The sequence below is a fragment of the Schistocerca nitens genome, chromosome 2 (genome assembly GCF_023898315.1).
Source record: "Schistocerca nitens isolate TAMUIC-IGC-003100 chromosome 2, iqSchNite1.1, whole genome shotgun sequence".
NCBI lineage: Eukaryota > Metazoa > Arthropoda > Insecta > Orthoptera > Acrididae > Schistocerca > Schistocerca nitens.
The window spans coordinates 269543093-269566457 of NC_064615.1; the positions used below are offsets into that span (position 1 = coordinate 269543093).

The 23365-nt window shown below is 46.2% G+C and overlaps 1 protein-coding gene across 1 annotated transcript in view; it reads left to right on the top strand.

Annotated features, from left to right (window-relative positions):
- The window catches only part of LOC126234977 (frizzled-9-like), a 250520-nt gene that overhangs the window by 221390 nt on the left and 5765 nt on the right, over positions 1-23365 (top strand). The window contains exon 4 of the mRNA XM_049943716.1: positions 9673-10061. Within this exon, the coding sequence (XP_049799673.1) occupies positions 9673-10061 (389 nt within the window). The remainder of the gene's footprint in view (positions 1-9672; positions 10062-23365) is intronic.

Consider the following 23365-nt stretch of genomic DNA (forward strand, 5'->3'; position numbering starts at 1 on the left):
TGGCCCGATAATTCGATCGTGCAATAGCGCGCACCAAACATTCATCTTGGACTGCCTCTGGTGCACTCCATGACCTCTCCAGGGGGTTGTGAACCCCAAATGCGCACATTATGGATATTCACTATTCCACTGACAAAAAAGGTCGCTTCGTCGGAAAAGGCAATTCGTCTGAGATAACCATCATCGTCCTCAATACGTGATAGCATTTCGACCGCAAAGTCATATCGACGTGTACTGCCATTGGGCAACAAGGCCTGAACGATTTGCACTTTGTATGCACGAAACAATAAACGTTTGTGTAAAATGTGATGGAGAGAGCTTTTTGGCATCTGTAATTCACGTGAGGCCCTGCGAACCGATTTCTTCGGACTTCGCAGAAAAGACTGCCTTACAGCTTCCACCCTGTCTGCTGAGGTTCTCGGTCGACCAGACCTCGGAAGGTCAGCAACCGATCCTGTGTTCTTGAACTTCTCATACCAGGCTTTATTGCTCTTGACATCACGTGGATTCCTTCCAAATGTTGTCTGGAAGTGTCTCTGCACTGTGGTTGGTGATCGTGTCTCATGGTACCACAGGACACACTGTGCCTTCTCCTTATTGGTTAACATGGCTTCTTGGGCACTGCACCTCATCCACTACTTACGTACTGCGAACCTAAAACAGAAAAAAAAACTTTGATAGTTGTATACAGTTCGACACAAGTTTCATATTTGTATCTTACTTCTAGCCTGAGTTATCAATTTATGTAATCAGGGAAAGTCTTTTCGGACACCCTGTAAGCCTAACCGCATGTTTTCGTCTGCTCCGAGTCTCGAAAAGAAAACCGGTAGCACTCAGAACTTGAACCTTAAGTCGTTCATCGTGTTGTATTCAGTTGCAAACCCAATCGCGTACCTGTCCTGAAATTCCGCGGTCGCGTGTTTTGTTATTCGGCTTCAGTAGCTGAGAGGCCAGCCTGCCAGATTATAACGGCGCGAGGCCAGCGTCCGCAGAGTGAGTCGTGAGGAGGGACAGATGGCGGCCGGGGCAGGAAGCGGCCGCTCCGCCGCGCTCTCGACTTTTTTCGGGCCTGTTTGAAGTAGCAGTGGCCGTATCAACAGCCGCCCCTCCGCTTTGATCTACCGCCGCCGGCCGCCGGGCCCCAGTATCATAACAGCCGCTCCCAAATAAACGGCCGTATCAACAGCAGGGCGGCACGTGCGAAAATACACAGCCCGGCGATCGTGGTGCGGATCGTGTGTCGCACAACACGAGAGAGTGCCGTCTACCACCCCCTCCCAGGCGCCCCCTCTTTCTTTCTAGAGGACGCACTAGCAGTTTACATACAGCTACTGCCGTTTTTTGACCTTCACTCTCACAAAGCCTCAGTAAAGTTAGAACGTCTTGTCTCGTTACCTCAACTGTACGAACAGGTGACTCGGAATATACAGGATGTTTTGCGTACGGAGCAACTGCTGTGTGTTGCAACGTTGCGCGGGGACCAACATGGAGGCAATAGCCGAGTACATTCCGGGCCGTTGATCTCGCGGGTGGCGTACCAGTTTTAGTCAAACGAGACGAGCCTTCAGACTAGTGTGTTATCAGCCTCTGCGACTGCCCACAAAGCTGTGTACAAACTCATAATGAAACCTTAGAAAGAAGTTGTCGTTAATGCACCGACAAACTAATCCAGGTACGGTAGGTATCAGTACTGCAGTACTGCGTATGGCCATTGCAGTTTGTGCGTGATAGAGAGACTGATCCTGAAATCATCTTTCTTTCTGATAAATCACGGCTGTACCTATCAGGATACGTGAACTCGTCGAACCATCGACACTGGTGCCCTGAAAATTCTCATCTGTTCAGTGAAGAGCCTCCGCATTGACGTGGAAACAGAACTCTGGTGTACACTTACTTGTTAGTGTAACACGAATTATTGCACCAATCTTTCCCCGCTAAGGCATAACTTCCAATAGCTGTCTTAACAACATGCAGCAAGGTGTTTCGGTAATTTAATAGCTAACGAATATGTGATCTCTTGTGATTCCTCAGCGTGGTTGTTGAATGGTGGTCTTCCGGGTATTCGACCGAGCTGCTGTTTCCATTTTGTGCGCAATATTTGGACGACCCAGTCGTCTTCTTCAGCTGCTGCAAATTTTTCAGGTACAAGGTGACAATTATTGAACTATATGAAATAAAATCGTCATAACTTCTGAACGGTTTGCGTTAGAACGTTTCAAATTGCGCGGTTGGCCGCGAGGCATGATGGGAAGTAGTATGGTTCGGTTTAGCGCAAAGCCCTCTTTCATTTCGATGCGTTCGTCAGTAAGCAAAATTTGCGCATTTGCGGACTGAGAATCCACATTTCACGATCGAGAAGTCTCTTCACCATCAACGGGTGACTGTGTTGTGTGCAGTGTCCAGTCACGGAATAATCGGTGCGATATTCCTTGATGGCACTGTGACTACCCAAACGGTTTGGAAGATGATTTCGTCCTTATTATCCAAATTGATACTGATTTCGACAAGATGTGGTTCATGCACCACGGAGCTCGACCCCATCGAAGCATGAGATTGTTTGATGTCCTGGAGGAGCACTCTGGGGACCGCATTCTGGCTCTGGAGCACCCAGAGGTCACTGGCATGGGCCTCGATTGGCCGCCATATTCTCCGGATCTGAAGACATGCGACTCCATTTTGTGGGCCTATATTAAAGGCAAGGTGTACAGCAATAACCCCAAAACCTTTGCTGAGCTGAAAACAGCCATTCTGGAGGTCATTGACCGCATCGATTTCCGACACTTCAATGCAGAATTTCGCTATTCGTCTGCGCCACATCATCGCCAATGATGGCAAGAATATCGAACATGTCATAACTAAAATCCGCATATCTGTAGTGAAGTTTACATGTTGAATAAATGTGTGCACGACGTAGCTTGTAACTAATTTACGGTTTTCTTTTTCATACAGTTCGATAATTGTCACGCCGTATGTGTACTCGCTGTCTGGACTCCAACAAGACTGCGAACTATTGTTGATCTCGCGCCGCTATTCGTAGCTGAGTTCGAATCTCGACGTCCACTACAGCCTTTTGATCTCGCTGGATATTTTATCCAATATAACTGGAAAACGCCTTCGGTATTTGATTTCACGGAATATCAGTGCCGGCTCTGGAAAACAGGAGCATCAAAGGGCATTGTGCGCGTCGGTAGTCGAACTCAGCTGTAAATAGCGGCGCGAGATCAAAAATAGCCACAGTCTCCTTGGAATCGATGAAGCGAGTACGCATAACAGTAAAACTCATAGCATTTGAAAAAGAAAACTGGTTCGGTCGTCGGAAATGGAAACAACAACTAGGCAGAACACTCGAAATACACTATTACGCATGCAGTATGTTATGGGTCGTGGTGTGGATGAATTGAGCTTTGGAAGAAACCGACTTCCCTCGAAATAGAACTCACTCCGAAATGCCAAGAACACCGTTAACCGTTCCTCCGAAAAGACTTTCCAATTTTGCCATGTGAGGAGCCACGCGTTTCACCGTGCGCCACGGGGAATTTGACTCCTAGGACCACGGCATTTGAGAGGTGAATACTGGCTTAATTCTTAAGAAGCTGTCCACAGAAAAATACAGCCGAAGGAAGCCCACACAAAGTAATTTCGCCTCTGCCCTGTACAAGAGAGCCTGCCGCCACAGTTCTAACATGACTTTATTTTATTCTAAACTTTTGTGTTGCCGACCCCTAGCCTTGCTGCCGTGCCCATCTATTTGTATGAGTTCTACACAGATTCTATTATTTGAAACTGTTCGTTGTTTGCTCGTACTGGAATAGTGGATGCAGATTGTATTTACTCGTAATACAGTTGTTACACGCTGCTACATGGATGTTAAATATTTAAAGAAAGCCAGGTTGGAAGACAGGAAAGTGGAAGACGAATTACCTTATTTTTCAGTCAATTTGTTCAATGATCATCATCTGACACAGAAACCATAATACTCTCAACCTGAATTCGATTATAAATGTTATTATAGAAGTTGAAAACTTTTAAGCAGATTTCATCTCAACAATAAAGGCCGAAGGTTGGTTTGAACAATGCAGTGGTTTATTAGGCCTAGCCCTGTTCGAAGGCGGTTCATGTGCTCTAACATTCCTCCGACTGTGATATCCAGACATTTACAGGGAGACATACAGTTTAATGTGGACTTCATACTATGCTACAAAGTCAGTATACCGGCGATTATTGAACTACATGAAAAAAAACATAAATTAGCTACAAACTATGGCGTGCACACACTTTATTCAACGTGTAAACGCCACTACAGATATTCGGATTTATGTTATGACACGTTCGATATGCCCGCCACGATTGGCGATGATGTGTTGCAGACGAATAGACATATTCTGCATGATCCGCTGAAGTGTCGGAACACCGATGCTGTCGACGACCTCCTGAATGGCTGTTTTGAGCTCAGCAATGGTTTTGGGGTTATTGCTGTACACTGCCAATCGAGGCCCGTGCCAGTGACCTCTGGATACCCCAGAGCCAGAACGTGGTCCTCAAAGTGCTCCTCCAGAACATCAAAGACTCTCCTTCTTCGATGGGATCGAACTCCGTCTTGCATGAACCTTGGGGACATCAGGGTCACTTTGGATAATGGGGATAAAATCATATTCCAAAACCTTCTCGTACCGTTCGGTAGTCAACGTAGCATGAAGGAATATCGCATCGATTATTACGTGACTGGACATTGCGCATCACAATGTCACCGTTGATGGTGAGGAGGCTTCTTGATCGCGAATATGCGAATTTTTCTTATTGACGAACCCATCCAAATGAAAGTGCCCTTCGTCGCTAAACCAATCATACGACGCATACTAATTACCATAATCCCTCGCGGTCAACCCTGCAGTTTGGACGTACTAACGCATACCGTTCACAGGTTATGAAGATTTTATTTCATATAGTTCAGTAATTGTCACCCTGTATTAATTTTAGCTTGAAATATATTTATCGATAAGTATGCCATACTAAGCGAAGGAAACCATCTGGTCGGCCGCGGTGGCCGAGCGGTTCTATGCGCCTGAGTCCGAAACCGCGCTGCTGCTACGGTCGCAGGTTCGAATCGGGCCTCGGGCATGGAGATGTGTGATATCCTTAGGTTAGTTAGGTTTAAGTAGTTCTAAGTCTAGGGGACTGATGACCTCAGATGTTAAGTACCATAGTGCTTAGAGCCATTTGAACCATTTGAAACCATCTGGGTGAGTTAATGAAAGTTACAGAATTCAGTTCATATGAATTCTAAGATGTCTTTGGCTATCACAGTCGTCAGTCTCCTCCAAAGGTCAAAGCGACTTCATTTCGTGATTCTAAATCCACTGCATATAATGTTTTTAAGTCAATAAAGATAGCTGAAGGAAAATAACATTGGTTTTATCTGCGGTGTAATTTGGATTTTCCACGTTCACAGATCATTACTAACAGAAAAAGCGGACCGACTGAGGATTGAATATCACATCTCCGGAGGTGTATCCCGACACGTAGCGTCCGGGCCACATGACTTGATCGTCTAATTGCACATGGAATGGTCGTTTTCGACGTCATGATAGTTTACACAATGGGTTTCTCAGCCTGAGGATGATTATTTGTGATCCAAACTGAAAAAAAAACTCTCATTCACACTTCCTTGATTATATCTTCAAATACGCTTAAAAAGAAAGAAAGACGCGTCACGTAGGAATTGTTGGGACGGAAATGGGTAGATACGGTACGTGCAGAGAGAAACAAATTATTACAACTTCAGAAACATTGGATGATTTATTCAAGTGAAAGAGCTACTCAAATTGAGCAAGTCAGTAATGCAATGGTACACCTCAGGCCCTTGCGCAAGCAGTTATTGGGTTGGCATTGATTGATAGAGAGGTGTTAGATGCCCTCCTGAGGGATATCGTGCCAAATTCTGTCGAATTGGCGAGTTCGATCGTCAAAATCCCTAGCATCTGGTTGTAGGGTCCTTCCCATAATGCTCCGAACGTTCTCAGTTCGAGAGACTCCCGCCGCGTATGAGCATCCATTATCTCGGTGAAATGTAAGCCCATGATGGCTTGCCATGAAGGGCGACGCTGTACAATGTCGTCGACATATCGCTGTGCTTTAAGGATGCCTCAGATGACAATAAAAAGGCTCCTGTTTGAAAAGAAATGCCACCCAGACCATCACTCTAGCCCGCATCTCGTGGTCGTGCGGTAGCGTTCTCGCTTCCCACGCCCGGGTTCCCGGGTTCGATTCCCGGCGGGGTCAGGGATTTTCTCTGCCTCGTGATGGCTGGGTGTTGTGTGCTGTCCTTAGGTTAGTTAGGTTTAAGTAGTTCTAAGTTCTAGGGGACTTATGACCACAGCAGTTGAGTCCCATAGTGCTCAGAGCCATTTGAACCATTTGAACCATCACTCTAGGTTGTCGGGCCGTGTGGCGGGCGACAGTCATGTTGGTATCCCACGACTGTTAGGGGCGTTTCGAGACGCGTCTTGGCTGGTCATCGGGGACGAAATCGAAGCGGGACTCTTGGCTGAAGACAATTACTGCTCGAGATTCCAGGCCGAAGACGTGTCTGGAGACGCCCAGTACAGAGGTGGGATAAAAAAGTGAGTGAGTATCGTCTGCCATACGACCCAACAACCAAGAGTGATGATCCTAGCAGGACCCCTTTGGTTGCCACCCGTGGCACCTTTACACGCAGCGGTACGTCGATGACATTCTGTGCCCCGTTTTGCTGCCTTTCATGTCAAGCCATCCTGGGCTTTCGTTTCTACGAGATAATGCCCGCCCGCACACGGCAAGATTTTCTACTGTTCGTCTTCGTGCTTGGCAAACTCTACCTTGGCTCGCCGATCTCACACCAACTGAGAACGTTTGTAGCATTATGAGGTCGGCCCTCCAACCATCTTGGCATTTTAACAATGGAATGCGCGACTTGGACAGAATTTGCCACGATATCACTCAGGAGGACATCCAACAACTCTGTGAGTCAATAGCTCTAGGCGCGGCGGCAGATCTATCTTTGGTCACTGAGGATAGGCTACACTGAGAGCATCCCAGGGTGCCGCAGACAGCTAAAACACTAACAAGAATCGCTTCTCGGCTTTTGGCAAGATCAATGTGTAGTATTTTTTTTTAAGGGATACAGGCTCTATGCCTAGCGTTCACAGGATGTACCATACTTTATTACATACTATTATATAGAGTCATATCGCCAACAAATTTACACTTCATATCTACACCACGGCGCCGGCCGCGGTGGCCGAGCGGTTCTAGACGCTTCAGTCCGGAACCGCGCGACTGCTACGGTCGCAGGTTCGAATCCTGCCTCGGGCATGGATGTGTGTGATGTCCTTAGGTTAGTTAGGTTTAAGTAATTCTAAGTTCTAGGGGACTGATGACCTGAGATGTTAAGTCCCATAGTGCTCAGAACCATTTGAACCACTTTTTTACATCACGGCCACGAAAAAACAAACAAATGTTATCATGATGACCCAGTTTACAAGATTTCCTAGTCCTTAGACACAATGGCTTATCAATAAAAAAATTTGTCGATGTTTCTCCAACACCATGAACTTGAGACATGGTAATCATGAACGTCCGATAACCCAAAACATCTCGAGGAGGTACCTGCTCCAAAGACGTTGCAGTAGACGTCGTAGTTGTATCAATACGTATTATTGTAACAGTCATCCAACACTGACCAACAGGATGCCTCGTCACAGGATATCGTGTCTTCCGATGGACGCCTACTATTTACAACTCTATTTTGGACGATGAGGCTGAAGATAATATGAACGTCAGTTTGTCCGTTCTGGTTGATGTGTTGAAAGGACAGACTGTTTTTCCAGGAGGTCGTTTTGACTTTTCATTTTCTGATACTGACAATCCTGTTGGTCAGTGTTGGATGACTGCTGCAGTAGTATGTATTGATACAACTACGAAGTCTACTGCAACGTCTTTGGAGCAGGTACCAAGCTCGGTAACTGCTTGCATAAGGGGCAGAGGTGGGCCAAAGTGTTATTGACTTGCTCAATTTGTGACCTCTTTCTCTCGAATAAATCGTCCAGTTTTTCTGAAACTATAATTCTTTTGATTGTCTGTACATGTATATCACATGTGCCCATTTCCGTCCCACGTCTCATTCGGGTAGCTGCTTCGTTGTGGTTTCCATTTTTTTTGTTTTTAGTGTACTTACACTACCGGGCATTAAAATTGCTCCACCAAGAACAAAATGCAGATGATAAACGGGTATTCATTGAACAAATATATTATACTAGAACTGACATGTGATTAAATTTTCACGCAATTTGGGTGGACAGATCCTGAGAAATCAGTACCCAGAACAACCACCTCTGGCCGTAATAACGGCCTTGATACGCCTTGGCATTGCGTCAAACAGAGCTTGGATGGCTTATACAGGTACAGCTGCCCATGCAGCTTCAACACGATACCACAGTTCATCAAGAGTAGTGACTGGCGCATTGTGACGAGCCAGTTGCTCGGCCACCATTGACCAGACGTTTTCAGTTGGTGGGAGATCTGGAGAATGTGCTGGCCAGGCCAGGAGTCAAACATTTTCTGTATCCAGAAAGGCCCCTACAGGACCTGCAACATGCGGTCGTGCATTATCCTTCTGAAATGTAGGGTTTCGCAGGGATCGAATGAAGGGTAGAGCAACGGGTCGTAACACATCTGAAATGTAACGTCCACTGTTCAAAGTGCTGTCAATGGGAACAAGAGGTGACCGAGACGTGTAACCAATGACAGCCCATACCATCTCGCCGAGTGATACGCCAGTATGGCGATGACGAATACACGCTTCCAACGTGCGTTCACCGCGATGTCGCCAAACACGGATGCGACCATCATGATGCTGTAAACAGAACCCAGATTCATCCGAAAAAATGACGTTTTGCCATTCGCGCACCCAGGTTCGTCGTTGAGTACACCATCGCAGGCGCTCCTGTCTGTGATGCTGCGTCAAGGGTAACCGCAGCCACGGTCTCCGGGCTGATAGTCCACGCAGCTGCAAACGTCGTCGAAGTGTTGTGTAGATGGTTGTTGTCTTGCAAACGTCCTCATCTGTTGACTCAGGGATCGAGATGTGGCTGCACGATCCGTTACAGCCATGCGGATAAGATGCCTGTCATCTCGACTGTTAGTGATACGAAGCCGTTGGAATCCAACACGGCGTTCCGTATTACCCTCCTGAACCCACCGATTCCATATTCTGCTAACATTCATTGGATCTGGACCAACGCGAGCAGCAATGTCACGATACGATAAACCGCAATCGCGATAGGCTACAATCCGACCTTTATGACAGTCGGAAACGTGATGGTACGCATTTCTCCTACTTACACGAGGCGTCACAACAACGTTTCACCAGGCAACGCCAGTCAACTGCTGTTTGTGTATGAGAAATCGGTTGGAAAGTTTCCTCATGTCAGCACGTCGAAGGTGTCGCCACCGCCGCCAACCTTGTGTGAATGCTCGAAAAGCTAATCATTTGCATATGACAGCATCTTCTTCCTGTCGGTTAAATTTCGCATCTGTAGCACGTCATCTTCGTAGTGTAGCAATTTTAATGGCCAGTAGTGTATATGTCCTTTTGTCAGTTTTGCTGTAGCGCGTGTGTGTCTGTGTTCGGTACAGCGCTGTGCTACAACCTGCTGGCGCTGGGGTACATCGTGCGCGGCGCGCTGGGGGCGGCCGCCTTCAGCTGCGTGCAGCCCCCGGAGGCGGCGCTGGGGGCGGCGGCGGCGGGGGCGGGCGCGGGCCACGTGGCGACGGACGGGCTGGAGTCGGGCGCGTGCACGCTGTCCTTCCTGGCGCTCTACTACTTCTCGCTGGCGTCGTCGGCGTGGTGGCTGGTGCTGGCCGCCTGCTGGTTCCTGTCGGCCGCCAAGAAGTGGTCGTGCGAGAGCCTGCACGCGCTCGCCACCTACTTCCACCTGGCCGCCTGGGCGCTGCCCGCCGTGCTCGCCGTTGCCGCCCTCCTGCTGCGACACGTCGCCGCCGACGAGCTCACCGGCCTCTGCCAGGTCCGTCGCCGCTAGCTATACAGGTGTAGTCCGTAGGCTGGTCTGCCGCGTTGCGAAAAAGCCCCGCAAACGACACAAGGAACAGCTACAGACGATCGGTGATTCAGTTGGGAGGAGCACACGACAGAACTGCAGAAACGCCTAATAAATCTGTATTTACAATTCGAGTGTTAGCTGACATAGGCGACACAAAAATGAAAAAGCTTGCATACTTTGCCTACTTTCATTCCACAATGTCATATGGTATAATATTTTGGGGTAACTCTTCAAGTCAAACAAAAGTTTTCAGAGTCCAGAAGCGTGTAGTACGTATTATTTGTGGAGTAAATTCACGGACGTCTGTAGAAACCTCTTCAAAGAACTGGGTATACTAACTACTGCCTCTCAGTATATTTACTCCTTAATGAAATTTGTCCTAAATAATATACTCTTTTTCCAACATACAGCTCGTCTCATACATACAATACCAGCAACAAAAATGATCTGCACAATGACTTAAAAGCACTTACTTCAAAAAAGGGCCCATTACTCAGGAATACTCATCATCAATAATTTGCAAGCAAATATAAAAAATTTAGTTACAAATAAAGATCAGTTTAAAAGGAGCCTGAAAGACTTAGTAGTGGCCAACTCCTTCTATTCCATTGACGAATTTTTTAATAGAAACAAATGATGTATATATTCATACTATTGGTATTGTTATTTCAGCTTAAAAAAAAAATATTGACATGTTCCACATCCACGAGGATTTCCTCAGCACGGATATATGGAACGAAAAACTAATCTAATCTGATCTAATCTACAGCCACTGGCACTCGATGCTGAACGTTGATAAATGTGACGTATTGCGAACGGGGCCTCACCGAGGGCGTGACGAGATAGGCCCCGGTCGAGGGCGCAGTAGCGGAAGGATCACAAAAACTACCAAAAAAAGAAAAACGGTTGTACGAGCTAACAGCGAGAAGTCCGGGGAGGAGGGGTGTAAGGGGTCCGTAGGTCCTTACTATAACTTTGCACTTGGCACAGGTCGATAGGGCGAAAAATCGATTGTGACGTGTTGCGAGAGCGAGTGTCGAGATCCGCCAGAGTGGTTGGTGGGAATGGCGTGTGTGTGGAGGCCATTGTTGGAATACAGGGTTTCAAAACCGAGAAGGGTGTCACCGTCGCCGTGGTTAGACCCCTAAATAATAAATAAATACCGGGAAAGTGATGAAGTATCATTATGAAAGTGATCAGTGACGTTACTAGTGCCGATATTTGGTTTCGCGTCTACCGCGCCGGCCTAACCTTGGATTGCAGTGTTGGGTGCAGTGATGGATTAGCGTTTGACGATAATGGAAAATGAAGAAAGCCTGTGCTGAGATTAGCCGTAATTAGATATGTATGACGAAGGCAGTGGCTGTCTCCTTTTTGTGTTTTGAGAAGAATATAAGTTCATAATTAGTAAAACTGTGTTGGTGTTCCTTATTACCAGACATTCAGTATTATAGTATTGAACAGAACATACTGGAAAGTAACAACTTCCGTAGCAGTCAATTCCGATTACCAGCCCCATTAGTTTCACGGTCATGTTAATAATAAATATTGGGCTGCTATTCGATCAGATCAGGTCGGGATAAAAACGGAGGTGTTACAGGGGGGATGGACAAAAATATGCAAACACCGTGAGAAATGCATGCTTGAACATCAATGCAGATCAAGCCTGCAGATGCGTTCTTGCATCTGATGGTGATTGGCACCCCTGCAAAGCTCAGACTCGTTGCAGGTGTCAATCGTGGTTGGAACAGTGTTCTGTGTAGTGCTGATTCCATTACGACGGAGATCAAAATTTTTGGAAATTTGTGGTAAGCTCTATGGGACTAAACTGCTGAGGTCATCGGTCCGAAGGCTTACACACTACTTAATCTAACTGAAACTAACTTACACTAAGAACAACACACACACCCGTGGCCAAGGGAGGACTCGAACCTCCGACGGGGGAAGTCGCGCGAACCGGGCCAAGGCGCCATAGACTGCACGGCTACCCCGCGCCGCGACGGAGATCATAGCATTCGAACTTGGGCAAATTGCTTGTCGTCCTCTGCCTGTTACTTCCGCAACCGAGGGAGCTGAAGTGTCAGGCGTTTCCTCAGAGGAACCTTATCGAGCCGGCCGCGGTGGCCGTGCGGTTCTGGCGCTGCAGTCTGGAACCGCGGGGCTGCTACGGTCGCAGGTTCGAATCCTGCCTCGGGCATGGGTGTGTGTGATGTCTTTAGGTTAGTTAGGTTTAAGTAGTTCTAAGTTCTAGGGGACTTATGACCTAAGATGTTGAGTCCCATAGTGCTCAGAGCCATTTGAACCATTTGAACCGTATCGAAAATTTATACATCATACGGGGAAAGCGGAAAAACATCATCCGCTCAGTCACAAAGCGGACGAAAGTATGTGTTGAGAGATCGTGACAGACGGTCATTGAAGAGGATTGGGACGAAAATAAGGCGATAACAGCTGCAAAAGTCACAGTGGAATTCAATGACGCACTTACGAACCACCGTGCGGCTGATCCCGGCGGAGGTTCGAGTCCTCCCTCGGGCATGGGTGTGTGTGTGTTTGCCCTTAGGATAATTTAGGTTAAGTAGTGTGTAAGCTTAGGGAATGATGACCTTAGCAGTTAAGTCCCATACGATTTCACACACATTTGAACATTTTGAACTTACGAACCCTGTCAACGCCAAAACAACAATCAGGGGGTCCTCCGTAAGCAGGGAACTGCATGGCGAGCCAGAATTCCAAAACAACTCCATCAGTCATGCGAACGCCCGTAACTGGAAAACGTGTTGCTGAAGGCAGAAAACCTGGGCTGTGGAGCAATGGAAGAAAGTCATTTGGTCTGATGAGTCTTGTTGCGCACTGTTTCCAACTTCTACCCGAGTTTACGTCACACCAGCGAAACGTGGTGATGATTTGGACAGTCATACCGTGGTATTCCATGGGTCCCCATCGTTAATCTGCAAGGTCGCATTTAGCGATGGGACAACTCTGGTTGACGCCAGACTGCGTTAACCGAGTTGAAAGTTTGCCTACACCGAGTTAGCATGAAAAAATCTGAGATAACATTCAACGCTGTTCTCTCGTTCGCCTCTGCGCAGATTGCGACACACTTATGTTAACCAACCAGAGCCTCGCCGTTTCCAGATGGGTGTTTACATATAAAGTCACGAGCGTGATGGATACTGTATAAAGCGCAATTTTGGTCTTTCGGCTTGTAATTTTGAAGATAAACTTGTGAAAACCTGAAACATGCTCTATAGATTTTGAGGGTTATCGGGCGATCGTAAGGTTGTAAAACGGCTGTTCACGATTATGACTGCATACCGCACTACATGTCTCATTATTTTTCTTTTGCTTTGAAAGTTTGAAAGTAGACTTGTAAAACATCCGGAATTCACGGTATAAATTTTGACAGCCATTGATCGATGGTAGGGTTGCCAGAAGCCTGTTCACGAACATGACTGCATATCGCGTTACAAGCCGCGATTTTGGGTCTTCTGGCACGAGATTTTGAACATGGTGGTACATCGGGAACTTGGAATGGTTTTTCGGCGGTCTGGAGAGCTTAAAGTAGCCAAATGCCTCGTGACGAGCGTTAATGGATGCCACGCTACACGCTGAAATTTGAAAGTACACTCATGAAACACTTTGAATTTGCTGTAACATTTGGACGGAGATGCGACGACCTTAAGGTAGCCAAATGCCTCGTCGTGTGTATGAATTCTTACCGTGCTATAGGCCGCAAAAGCTCTCGTGAGACACCCGGGATTTGCTGTAACGATTCTGACGACGACCGGACAATGTTAAGGCAGCCAAATACCATCGCTTCATATTCGTCACCCTCGCCGGCCGATGTGGCCGAGCGGTTCTAGGCGCTTCAGTCTGGAACCGCGTGACCGCTACGGTCGCAGGTTCGAATCCTGCCTCGGGCATGGATGTGTGTGTTGTCCGTAGGTTAGTTAGGTTTAAGTAGTTATAAATTCTAGGGGACTGATGACCTCACTTGTTAAGTCCCATAGTGCTCAGAGCCATTTGAACCATTTTCGTCACCCTCTGTCACTTTGTACTAATAATTTAAAAGATCTACACTCCTGGAAATTGAAATAAGAACACCGTGAATTCATTGTCCCAGGAAGGGGAAACTTTATTGACACATTCCTGGGGTCAGATACATCACATGATCACACTGACAGAACCACAGGCACATAGACACAGGCAACAGAGCATGCACAATGTCGGCACTAGTACAGTGTATATCCACCTTTCGCAGCAATGCAGGCTGCTATTCTCCCATGGAGATGATCGTAGAGATGCTGGATGTAGTCCTGTGGAACGGCTTGCCATGCCATTTCCACTTGGCGCCTCAGTTGGACCAGCGTTCGTGCTGGACGTGCAGACCGCGTGAGACGACGCTTCATCCAGTCCCAAACATGCTCAATGGGGGACAGATCCGGAGATCTTGCTGGCCAGGGTAGTTGACTTACACCTTCTAGAGCACGTGGGTGGCACGGGATACATGCGGACGTGCATTGTCCTGTTGGAACAGCAAGTTCCCTTGCCGGTCTAGGAATGGTAGAACGATGGGTTCGATGACGGTTTGGATGTACCGTGCACTATTCAGTGTCCCCTCGACGATCACCAGTGGTGTACGGCCAGTGTAGGAGATCGCTCCCCACACCATGATGCCGGGTGTTGGCCCTGTGTGCCTCGGTCGTACGCAGTCCTGATTGTGGCGCTCACCTGCACGGCGCCAAACACGCATACGACCATCATTGGCACCAAGGCAGAAGCGACTCTCATCGCTGAAGACGACACGTCTCCATTCGTCCCTCCATTCACGCCTGTCGCGACACCACTGGAGGCGGGCTGCACGATGTTGGGGCGTGAGCGGAAGACGGCCTAACGGTGTGCGGGACCGTAGCCCAGCTTCATGAAGACGGTTGCGAATGGTCCTCGCCGATACCCCAGGAGCAACAGTGTCCCTAATTTGCTGGGAAGTGGCGGTGCGGTCCCCTACGGCACTGCGTAGGATCCTACGGTCTTGGCGTGCATCCGTGCGTCGCTGCGGTCCGGTCCCAGGTCGACGGGCACGTGCACCTTCCGCCGACCACTGGCGACAACATCGATGTACTGTGGAGACCTCACGCCCCACGTGTTGAGCAATTCGGCGGTACGTCCACCCGGCTTCCCGCATGCCCACTATACGCCCTCGCTCAAAGTCCGTCAACTGCACATACGGTTCACGTCCACGCTGTCGCGGCATGCTACCAGTGTTAAAGACTGCGATGGAGCTCCGTATGCCACGGCAAACTGGCTGACACTGACGGCGGCGGTGCACTAATGCTGCGCAGCTAGCGCCATTCGACGGCCAACATCGCGGTTCCTGGTGTGTCCGCTGTGCCGTGCGTGTGATCATTTCTTGTACAGCCCTCTCGCAGTGTCCGGAGCAAGTATGGTGGGTCTGACACACCGGTGTCAATGTGTTCTTTTTTCCATTTCCAGGAGTGTATATTTCCGAGTTGCCATGACGCTAATGTTCTGTATAGATGCACTTTTAAATAACATTTATGAAACGCTTCACGAATGGATCTAAAAAAATAAATCATAATAAGCTAGCGCACTTTTGAAGATCACAATGAGTGACGTCCCGTTCTGTAGGCATAGAGTCAACTCGGTAAACCGGATAGCAGCGTGAACGCAACTCGGGCTAGCAGCATTCTAACTCGGGTTGGCTTGAAATCCCCTCAACCCAGTTAACTCGGTTTGGTAACTCGAGCTGACCCATCTCTAGTCGCATTACTTCCTAGGATTATGTGACCATTTCGGCTGAGGGGTTTCATCCCATGGCAAAATGTTTATTCCCCAGTGGTGATGCCGTATTCCAAGCAGACAGGCCCCATGTTTACACGCCTCGCATCCAGGACTGGTTTTGTGAGTAGGAGGTTGAATTGTCGCATCTTCCATTCCCACCAGTCACCAGATTGCAATGTTATTGAGTCTTTGTGGTCTGCCTTCGAGAAAAGGATGTCTGATTGCTGTTCACCTCCATCATCGTTACCAGAAATTGCGGCTAGTTCGCACGAAGACTGGTATAAAGTTCCCCTGAAAATCATAAAAGACGTGTATTTATACAGTCCGAGCCGAATGGAAGCTGTTTTCAGTGCCAGCAGTTTTCTTACACCGTATTTGGCAGCGAAGGACTTGGAAGAGCAGTTGAACGGAATGGATGGTGTCTTGAAGGGAGGATATAAGATGAACATCAACAAAAGCAAAACAGGGATAATGGAATGTAGTCGAATTAAGTCGGGTGATGTTGAGGGTATTAGATTAGGAAATGAGACACTTAAAGTAGTAAAGGAGTTTTGCTATTTGGGGAGCAAAATAACTGATGATGCTCGAAGTAGAGAGGATATCAAATGTAGACTGGCAATGGCAAGGAAAGCGTTTCTGAAGAAGAGAAATTTGTTAACATCGAGTATTGATTTAAGTGTCAGGAAGTCATTTCTGAAAGTATTTGTATGGAGTGTAGCCATGTATGGAAGTGAAACATGGACGGTAAATAGTTTGGACAAGAAGAGAATAGAAGCATTCGAAATGTGGTGCTACAGAAGAATGCTGAAGATTAGATGGGTAGATCACATAACTAATGAGGAGGTACTGAATAGGATTGGGGAGAAGAGGAGTTTGTGGCACAACTTGACCAGAAGAAGGGATCGGTTGGTAGGACATGTTCTGAGGCATCAAGGGATCACAAATTTAGTATTGGAGGGCATCGTGGAGGGTAAAAATCGTAGGGGGAGACCAAGAGATGAATACACTAAGCAGATTCAGAAGGATGTAGGTTGCAGTAGGTACTGCGAGATGAAGAAGCTTGCACAGGATAGAGTAGCATGGAGAGCTGCATCAAACCAGTCTCAGGACTGAAGACCACAACAACAACAATGTGTTTTTGCTGTTCCCATATTTTTGTTCACCCTGTGTACATGAGTTCTTCCACTGAGCGTTTCCTCGGCCCGCGACTGTAACCGCACGCCGTTGTCGCGGTGTCATTTGGTCGAAGTAGCATAATATACAATCAACTGCTATCGAACAGAGATATACCGCGAACATGAATTACGTGGTAACAGTGCGCTTCCTTCACATAGCCACCGTTAACGCTTAGCAATGGAGTCCTTTCGGTTACTTCGTTCGGTACTGTAGAATGTCAGAGGTCGGCGACGTGGTACCGAAGCCTTCTCATTCCTGACTACTGAGAATTGAAACAAGACTGATCGAACGTAGTGTTTCAGAGAATTTGGTAGAATAATAAGTGAAATAAAGAAAACATCTCTCATCCATACCTCAACATTGCATCCGACTTTAATTTCCTGTCAGCAATCGCTTTATATTAAAGCGCTGTTGCTTATTATTTTGCAAAATGTGTATCTCATTTTGATACCAAATATAGCAGAGCCATTAATAAAGCACAGCTAGTTAGAGAAACAGCTGTTTGAAGTGCCACGCGAAAGAGCTTTTGATAAGGCTTGACACCGCTTTTCATTTTCATATTTTGAAGGTACACTATTTTCAAAGTAGGGGTTAAGACATGCTTATCCAATCACAGAAATAGCATTTAGGATATTTATGACAATGATAAGGACTGCAGTATCTTGAGAACGCAGTTTCAGCGATTTAAAGATGACAACACTACTTAAAAGTCGCCTATAGCTGAAAGCAGATTGTCAGATTCAGCTGCTAATGGCAAACCTGACTTCAATACACAGTCTACATCTACACAGATACTCGGTACGTGACGTAGTGTACCTTGCACCAGTCAATGAAATTGCTTCCCCAAAGCGTGAAAACGCGAAGTAAAATAATGATGGAAAAATAGGTCGTCGAAGGGATATTCTCTCAACTGTTAATTATAGCGCTTTAGATTTTATTTCTAATCAATTATTTATGGTCTGTTAATTACTTATGAAAAACAAAATCTGTTAGTTATTATACGTAACACTGAAGTCAGTGTATAGTAGCTGCTGTAAACAATAAGACAGATTTTTTACTCTCAGTTCTTTTGCAAATTTTATATAATTTGTATTTATTTACAACAGTGATACATTTAATTTTTTATGTGCCATGTTTTGCAACGGTGTATAGAAAAATAAGATAGGTTTTTTCCTTACTTTCAGTTCTTTTGCAAATTTTATACAATTTGTATTTATTTCCTACTGTGATACACTTAATTTGTTGTGTGCCATGTTTTTCATCAACAAAGCTCCTTAAAGTAATATTTTCTCAGTAATGCTTCTTAAAACTTGATAAAGCTGCATATAAAAAAAATTACAGGAACGTGTTTACGGAGGAAGGGATGAGGGAGCAGCATACACATTCTCCGATTGTGAACAGGCGAAGAGAAGAATACTCGCAGCATGAAGCTGTCTGTCTGTGGGCTAGAGCCGGCCGGTGTGGCCGTGCGGTTCTAGGCGCTTCAGTCTGGAACCGCGTGACCGCTACGGTCGCAGGTTCGAATCCTGCCTCGGGCATGGATGTGTGTGATGTCCTTAGGTTAGTTAGGTTTAAGTAGTTCTAAATTCTAGGAGACTGATGGCCACAGATGTTAAGTCCCACAGCGCTCAGAGCCATTTGAACCATTTTTGTGGGCTAGACAGGACGGCATGCGCTGTTTTAAAAAAATATTTTCATAAATGACACTACGTGAAAATTGTAACTGTGACTCACGTGGGGATACGTGACCGACGTAACTACATCAAATCATCTCGCGTTTTCATTGTACTGATACATCCGAATTAATGTCGGTCAGATACTCCAGTTGTGTACTTGGCATCAGTCACTACTGTTTCAGTGTATGGAGCTACTGATATGGTGTTTTTTCGTTACGATTAATGTTTCGTTTTAATTATTGGTAGGATTTTCTCGTCTGTTGCGTGATTTTAATGTGGATGTGACTCCTGCTTTCACGTTTCGCTAGAATTTTTCCCTTTGGCACTGGAGTTGTGTATGAAAAAATGAAAGGTACTTTGAGACGAAAATCTGCGAGCAATAATACGCAACAAGGCCAACAGTCAAGTCTGCCTGCGAGGCAACATTTTTCAGGCGGGCAACACAGTCCGTTTCGCGGGGCGGAAGAGAGCTGTTTCCGTGCCACCTGCCTGTCCCCTCGCAGGGATCCTTCGCTGCTGCCTGCTGTACTTTACAATAATTACGCTGTTGGCGACAAATCACCAGAAATAGTAACTACCGTAAAATGTCTCACAGTAACTATCCGGAGCGACTTAATGTCCACATACGAGGGCAGTTCAATAAGTAATGCAACACATTTTTTTTCTCGGCCAATTTTGGTTGAAAAAACCGGAAATTTCTTGTGGAATATTTTCAAACATTCCCGCTTCGTCTCGTATAGTTTGATTGACTTCCGACAGGTGGCAGCGCTGTACGGAGCTGTTAAAATGGCGTCTGTAACGGATGTGCGTTGCAAACAACGGGCAGTGATCGAGTTTCTTCTGGCGGAAAACCAGGGCATCTCAGATATTCATAGGCGCTTGCAGAATGTCTACGGTGATCTGGCAGTGGACAAAAGCACGGTGAGTCGTTGGGCAAAGCGTGTGTCATCATCGCCGCAAGGTCAAGCAAGACTGTCTGATCTCCCGCGTGCGGGCCGGCCGTGCACAGCTGTGACTCCTGCAATGGCGGAGCGTGCGAACACACTCGTTCGAGATGATCGACGGATCACCATCAAACAACTCAGTGCTCAACTTGACATCTCTGTTGGTAGTGCTGTCACAATTGTTCACCAGTTGGGATATTCAAAGGTTTGTTCCCACTGGGTCCCTCGTTGTCTAACCGAACACCATACAGAGCAAAGGAGAACCATCTGTGCGGAATTGCTTGCTCGTCATGTGGCTGAGGGTGACAATTTCTTGTCAAAGATTGTTAGAGGCGATGAAACATGGGTTCATCACTTCGAACCTGAAACAAAACGGCAATCAATGGAGTGGCGCCACACCCACTCCCCTGCCAAGAAAAAGTTTAAAGCCATACCCTCAGCCGGTAAAGTCATGGTTACAGTCTTCTGGGACGCTGAAGGGGTTATTCTGTTCGATGTCCTTCCCCATGGTCAAACGATCAACTCTGAAGTGTATTGTGCTACTCTTCAGAAATTGAAGAAACGACTCCAGCGTGTTCGTAGGCACAAAAATCTGAACGAACTTCTCCTTCTTCATGACAACGCAAGACCTCACACAAGTCTTCGCACCCGAGAGGAGCTCACAAAACTTCAGTGGACTGTTCTTCCTCATGCACCCTACAGCCCCGATCTCGCACCGTCGGATTTCCATATGTTTGGCCCAATGAAGGACGCAATCCGTGGGAGGCACTACGCGGATGATGAAGAAGTTATTGATGCAGTACGACGTTGGCTCCGACATCGACCAGTGGAATGGTACCGTGCAGGCATACAGGCCCTCATTTCAAGGTGGCGTAAGGCCGTAGCATTGAATGGAGATTACGTTGAAAAATAGTGTTGTGTAGCTAAAATATTGGGGAATAACCTGGTGTATTTCAATGCCGAATAAAACAACCCCTGTTTCAGAAAAAAAATGTGTTGCATTACTTATTGAACTGCCCTCGTAAAACAAATTGTAGGAAAAGCAGATGCCTGGCTGAGATTCGTTGAAAGAATCTTAAAGAAATGCAATTCACCCACGAAAGAAGTGGCTTGAAAAACACTTGTTCCATCATTTCTTCAATAATGTTCATCAGTCTGGCACCCATACCAGATTGCATTAATAAATGACATACGGAAGATGCAACGAAGAGCGACGCGTTTTGCCACGGGATCGTTTCACCAGCACGAGAGCGTTACCTTGATGCTCAACAAACTCCGGACGCAGACTATACAAGACATTGTGCTTCACAGGGAGGTCTGTTTTTCAAAGTCTGGTGGTCGTACGTTCCGGAAATTTCTCCTCCCACGTACATTTCCCGAAATGACCGCGTCGACAAAATTAGATGAATTACGGCGCACACGGAGGTTTACCGAAAGTCGTTTCTCTCACGCAGCATTCCGGAACAGAATAGACAAGGGCGATCAGGTAGTGCCCGCCACCATATACCGTGAGGTGGATAGTCGACATGTAGAGGCGGATGTAAACGCAGATACAGCAATCCGTCGCCATGTCGCGCGATTTCTACGAATGTGGGCAAATCGCAGAATGCAGCGATCGATCGCTGGCTCTGCAGTTTTCTGTACGCCCACTTGGAATAAGGGCTGTTGGTCGGAATTTATAATTACTCCGGGACCACGAGTCACACTGAAAAGTGAAGCTAAGTTGGACTTGCTATTTATATTAAGAAATAATGCGAATCTAAAATTCTTCCAGGTAAAAAGTGTGCATATTTTCGTAGTTTGTGCTCGAAAAGCAGAAATTCGTGGGAAGTTCATAGTAGCTACGATCTACTAGGCTCCAGCTGGTGATCTTCAATTGTTTGTGAAACAACTAGACGCATTATCAAAGCTTTTAATTCGTCAACAGAAGAAGGGATTTGCGTAATGCAGTCTGGAAACATGTACACAACACCCTTGTCGTAAATGAAAAGTGTAATATATTTTGTAACGAAACCAACAGTTCCCAAGGAAAGCCTTCCAAAACAAGTTTGATGTATTACAATCCTCTCTACAGGTATAAGACGACAAACGGAGATCAAGAACAGTTCATTTTTTATAGTAGAACTTTGCGGCACAGTGGTGTTCAAATACTGACTGAAATTAATTGGTATGTCGCTCGTGTGTCGAACAGAGCAACCGATTGCAGGCGTTATCGCCAGCGAATTCTCTTTGGTGTATGCTCAAGAAAGCGCATGCACAGATACAGGGAACATCGGCGGCGTCTCCAAACATCAGATGTTAAACAACCCTCGCCGCGCTTATTCATGTTCATGTCGTATTTCTGGATTTTCTATATTCTCTATCTCCACTTTATTATTTGCTTTCATTCCGTGACATATTGCGAAGGTTGCATGAGGAAATATACATCGCATGAGGAAAAATGTATGAACGCAAAAGCTGGCTTAAGTTTCACAGTACCTGGGTAAAGAACAAGTCTAACTATGCGTCAATAATAATTTATGTAGATAGAAAAGGACTTTGATGAAAATTAGTACACTGCGAAAATGTCAGATATGTTTAATGAGAAAAATAGATTTCCTTATTATTTGGCACTTAGACAACACAAAGGATACTTTTAAAAAAAGGGGGTGGTTTGGCGTATTCAGGGTGTAACATAATTAATAGTAAAAACTAACTGGAATTATACGGTAACAGAAGGAAAAACTTGCAGGAATTATAGATCCGAGCTGATTGCGCGATAATTGCGAATGTCTGGTTATGACCTTACTATGAAATGTTGTCCCATTTGTATTTCGATAAGTCAGCAAGGAGTGTGAGTGAATGTAATTTAAAATGTTTATTTGACACCACAAACGGTCGTCAAGCCATAGTCACTAAAACACTGAAATTTTCAAAAGGTTAGATAACTTCTTTCAACGCACTTAGTCGTCATTTTCAAATGTAATCACAAAGCTGCAAAACCTTTATTAATAATTGCAACCATACTTCTTTCACATATTATACAAAATACAGTAAAACCAATAAACTGAAGCATAGGCAGCGGTAACGGATCACAAGACGTCATGACAATTCTTGATTGATCAGTCATTTCACACCTTAATGGAGTGTAGCCATGTATGAAAGTGAAACATGGACGATAAATAGTTTGGACAAGAAGAGAATAGAAGCTTTCGAAATGTGGTGCTACAGAAGAATGCTGAAGATTAGATGGGTAGATCACATAACTAATGAGGAGGTACTGAATAGGATTGGGGAGAAGAGGAGTTTGTGGCACAACTTGACCAGAAGAAGGGATCGGTTGGTAGGACATGTTCTGAGGCATCAAGGGATCACCAATTTAGTATTGGAGGGCAGCGTGGAGGGTAAAAATCGTAGGGGGAGACCAAGAGATGCATACACTAAGCAGATTCAGAAGGATGTAGGTTGCAGTAGGTACTGGGAGATGAAGAAGCTTGCACAGGATAGAGTAGCATGGAGAGCTGCCTCAAACCAGTCTCAGGACTGAAGACCACAACAACAACAACAATGCAGTGTAGATGAAAACTGCATCAGGATGAACGATATTATATACTCTTGCATTACGCCCTGCAGTGATGCAACGATCATTTTCCATGCAAAGGCTCACACGTCTGAAAATTAAACAAAT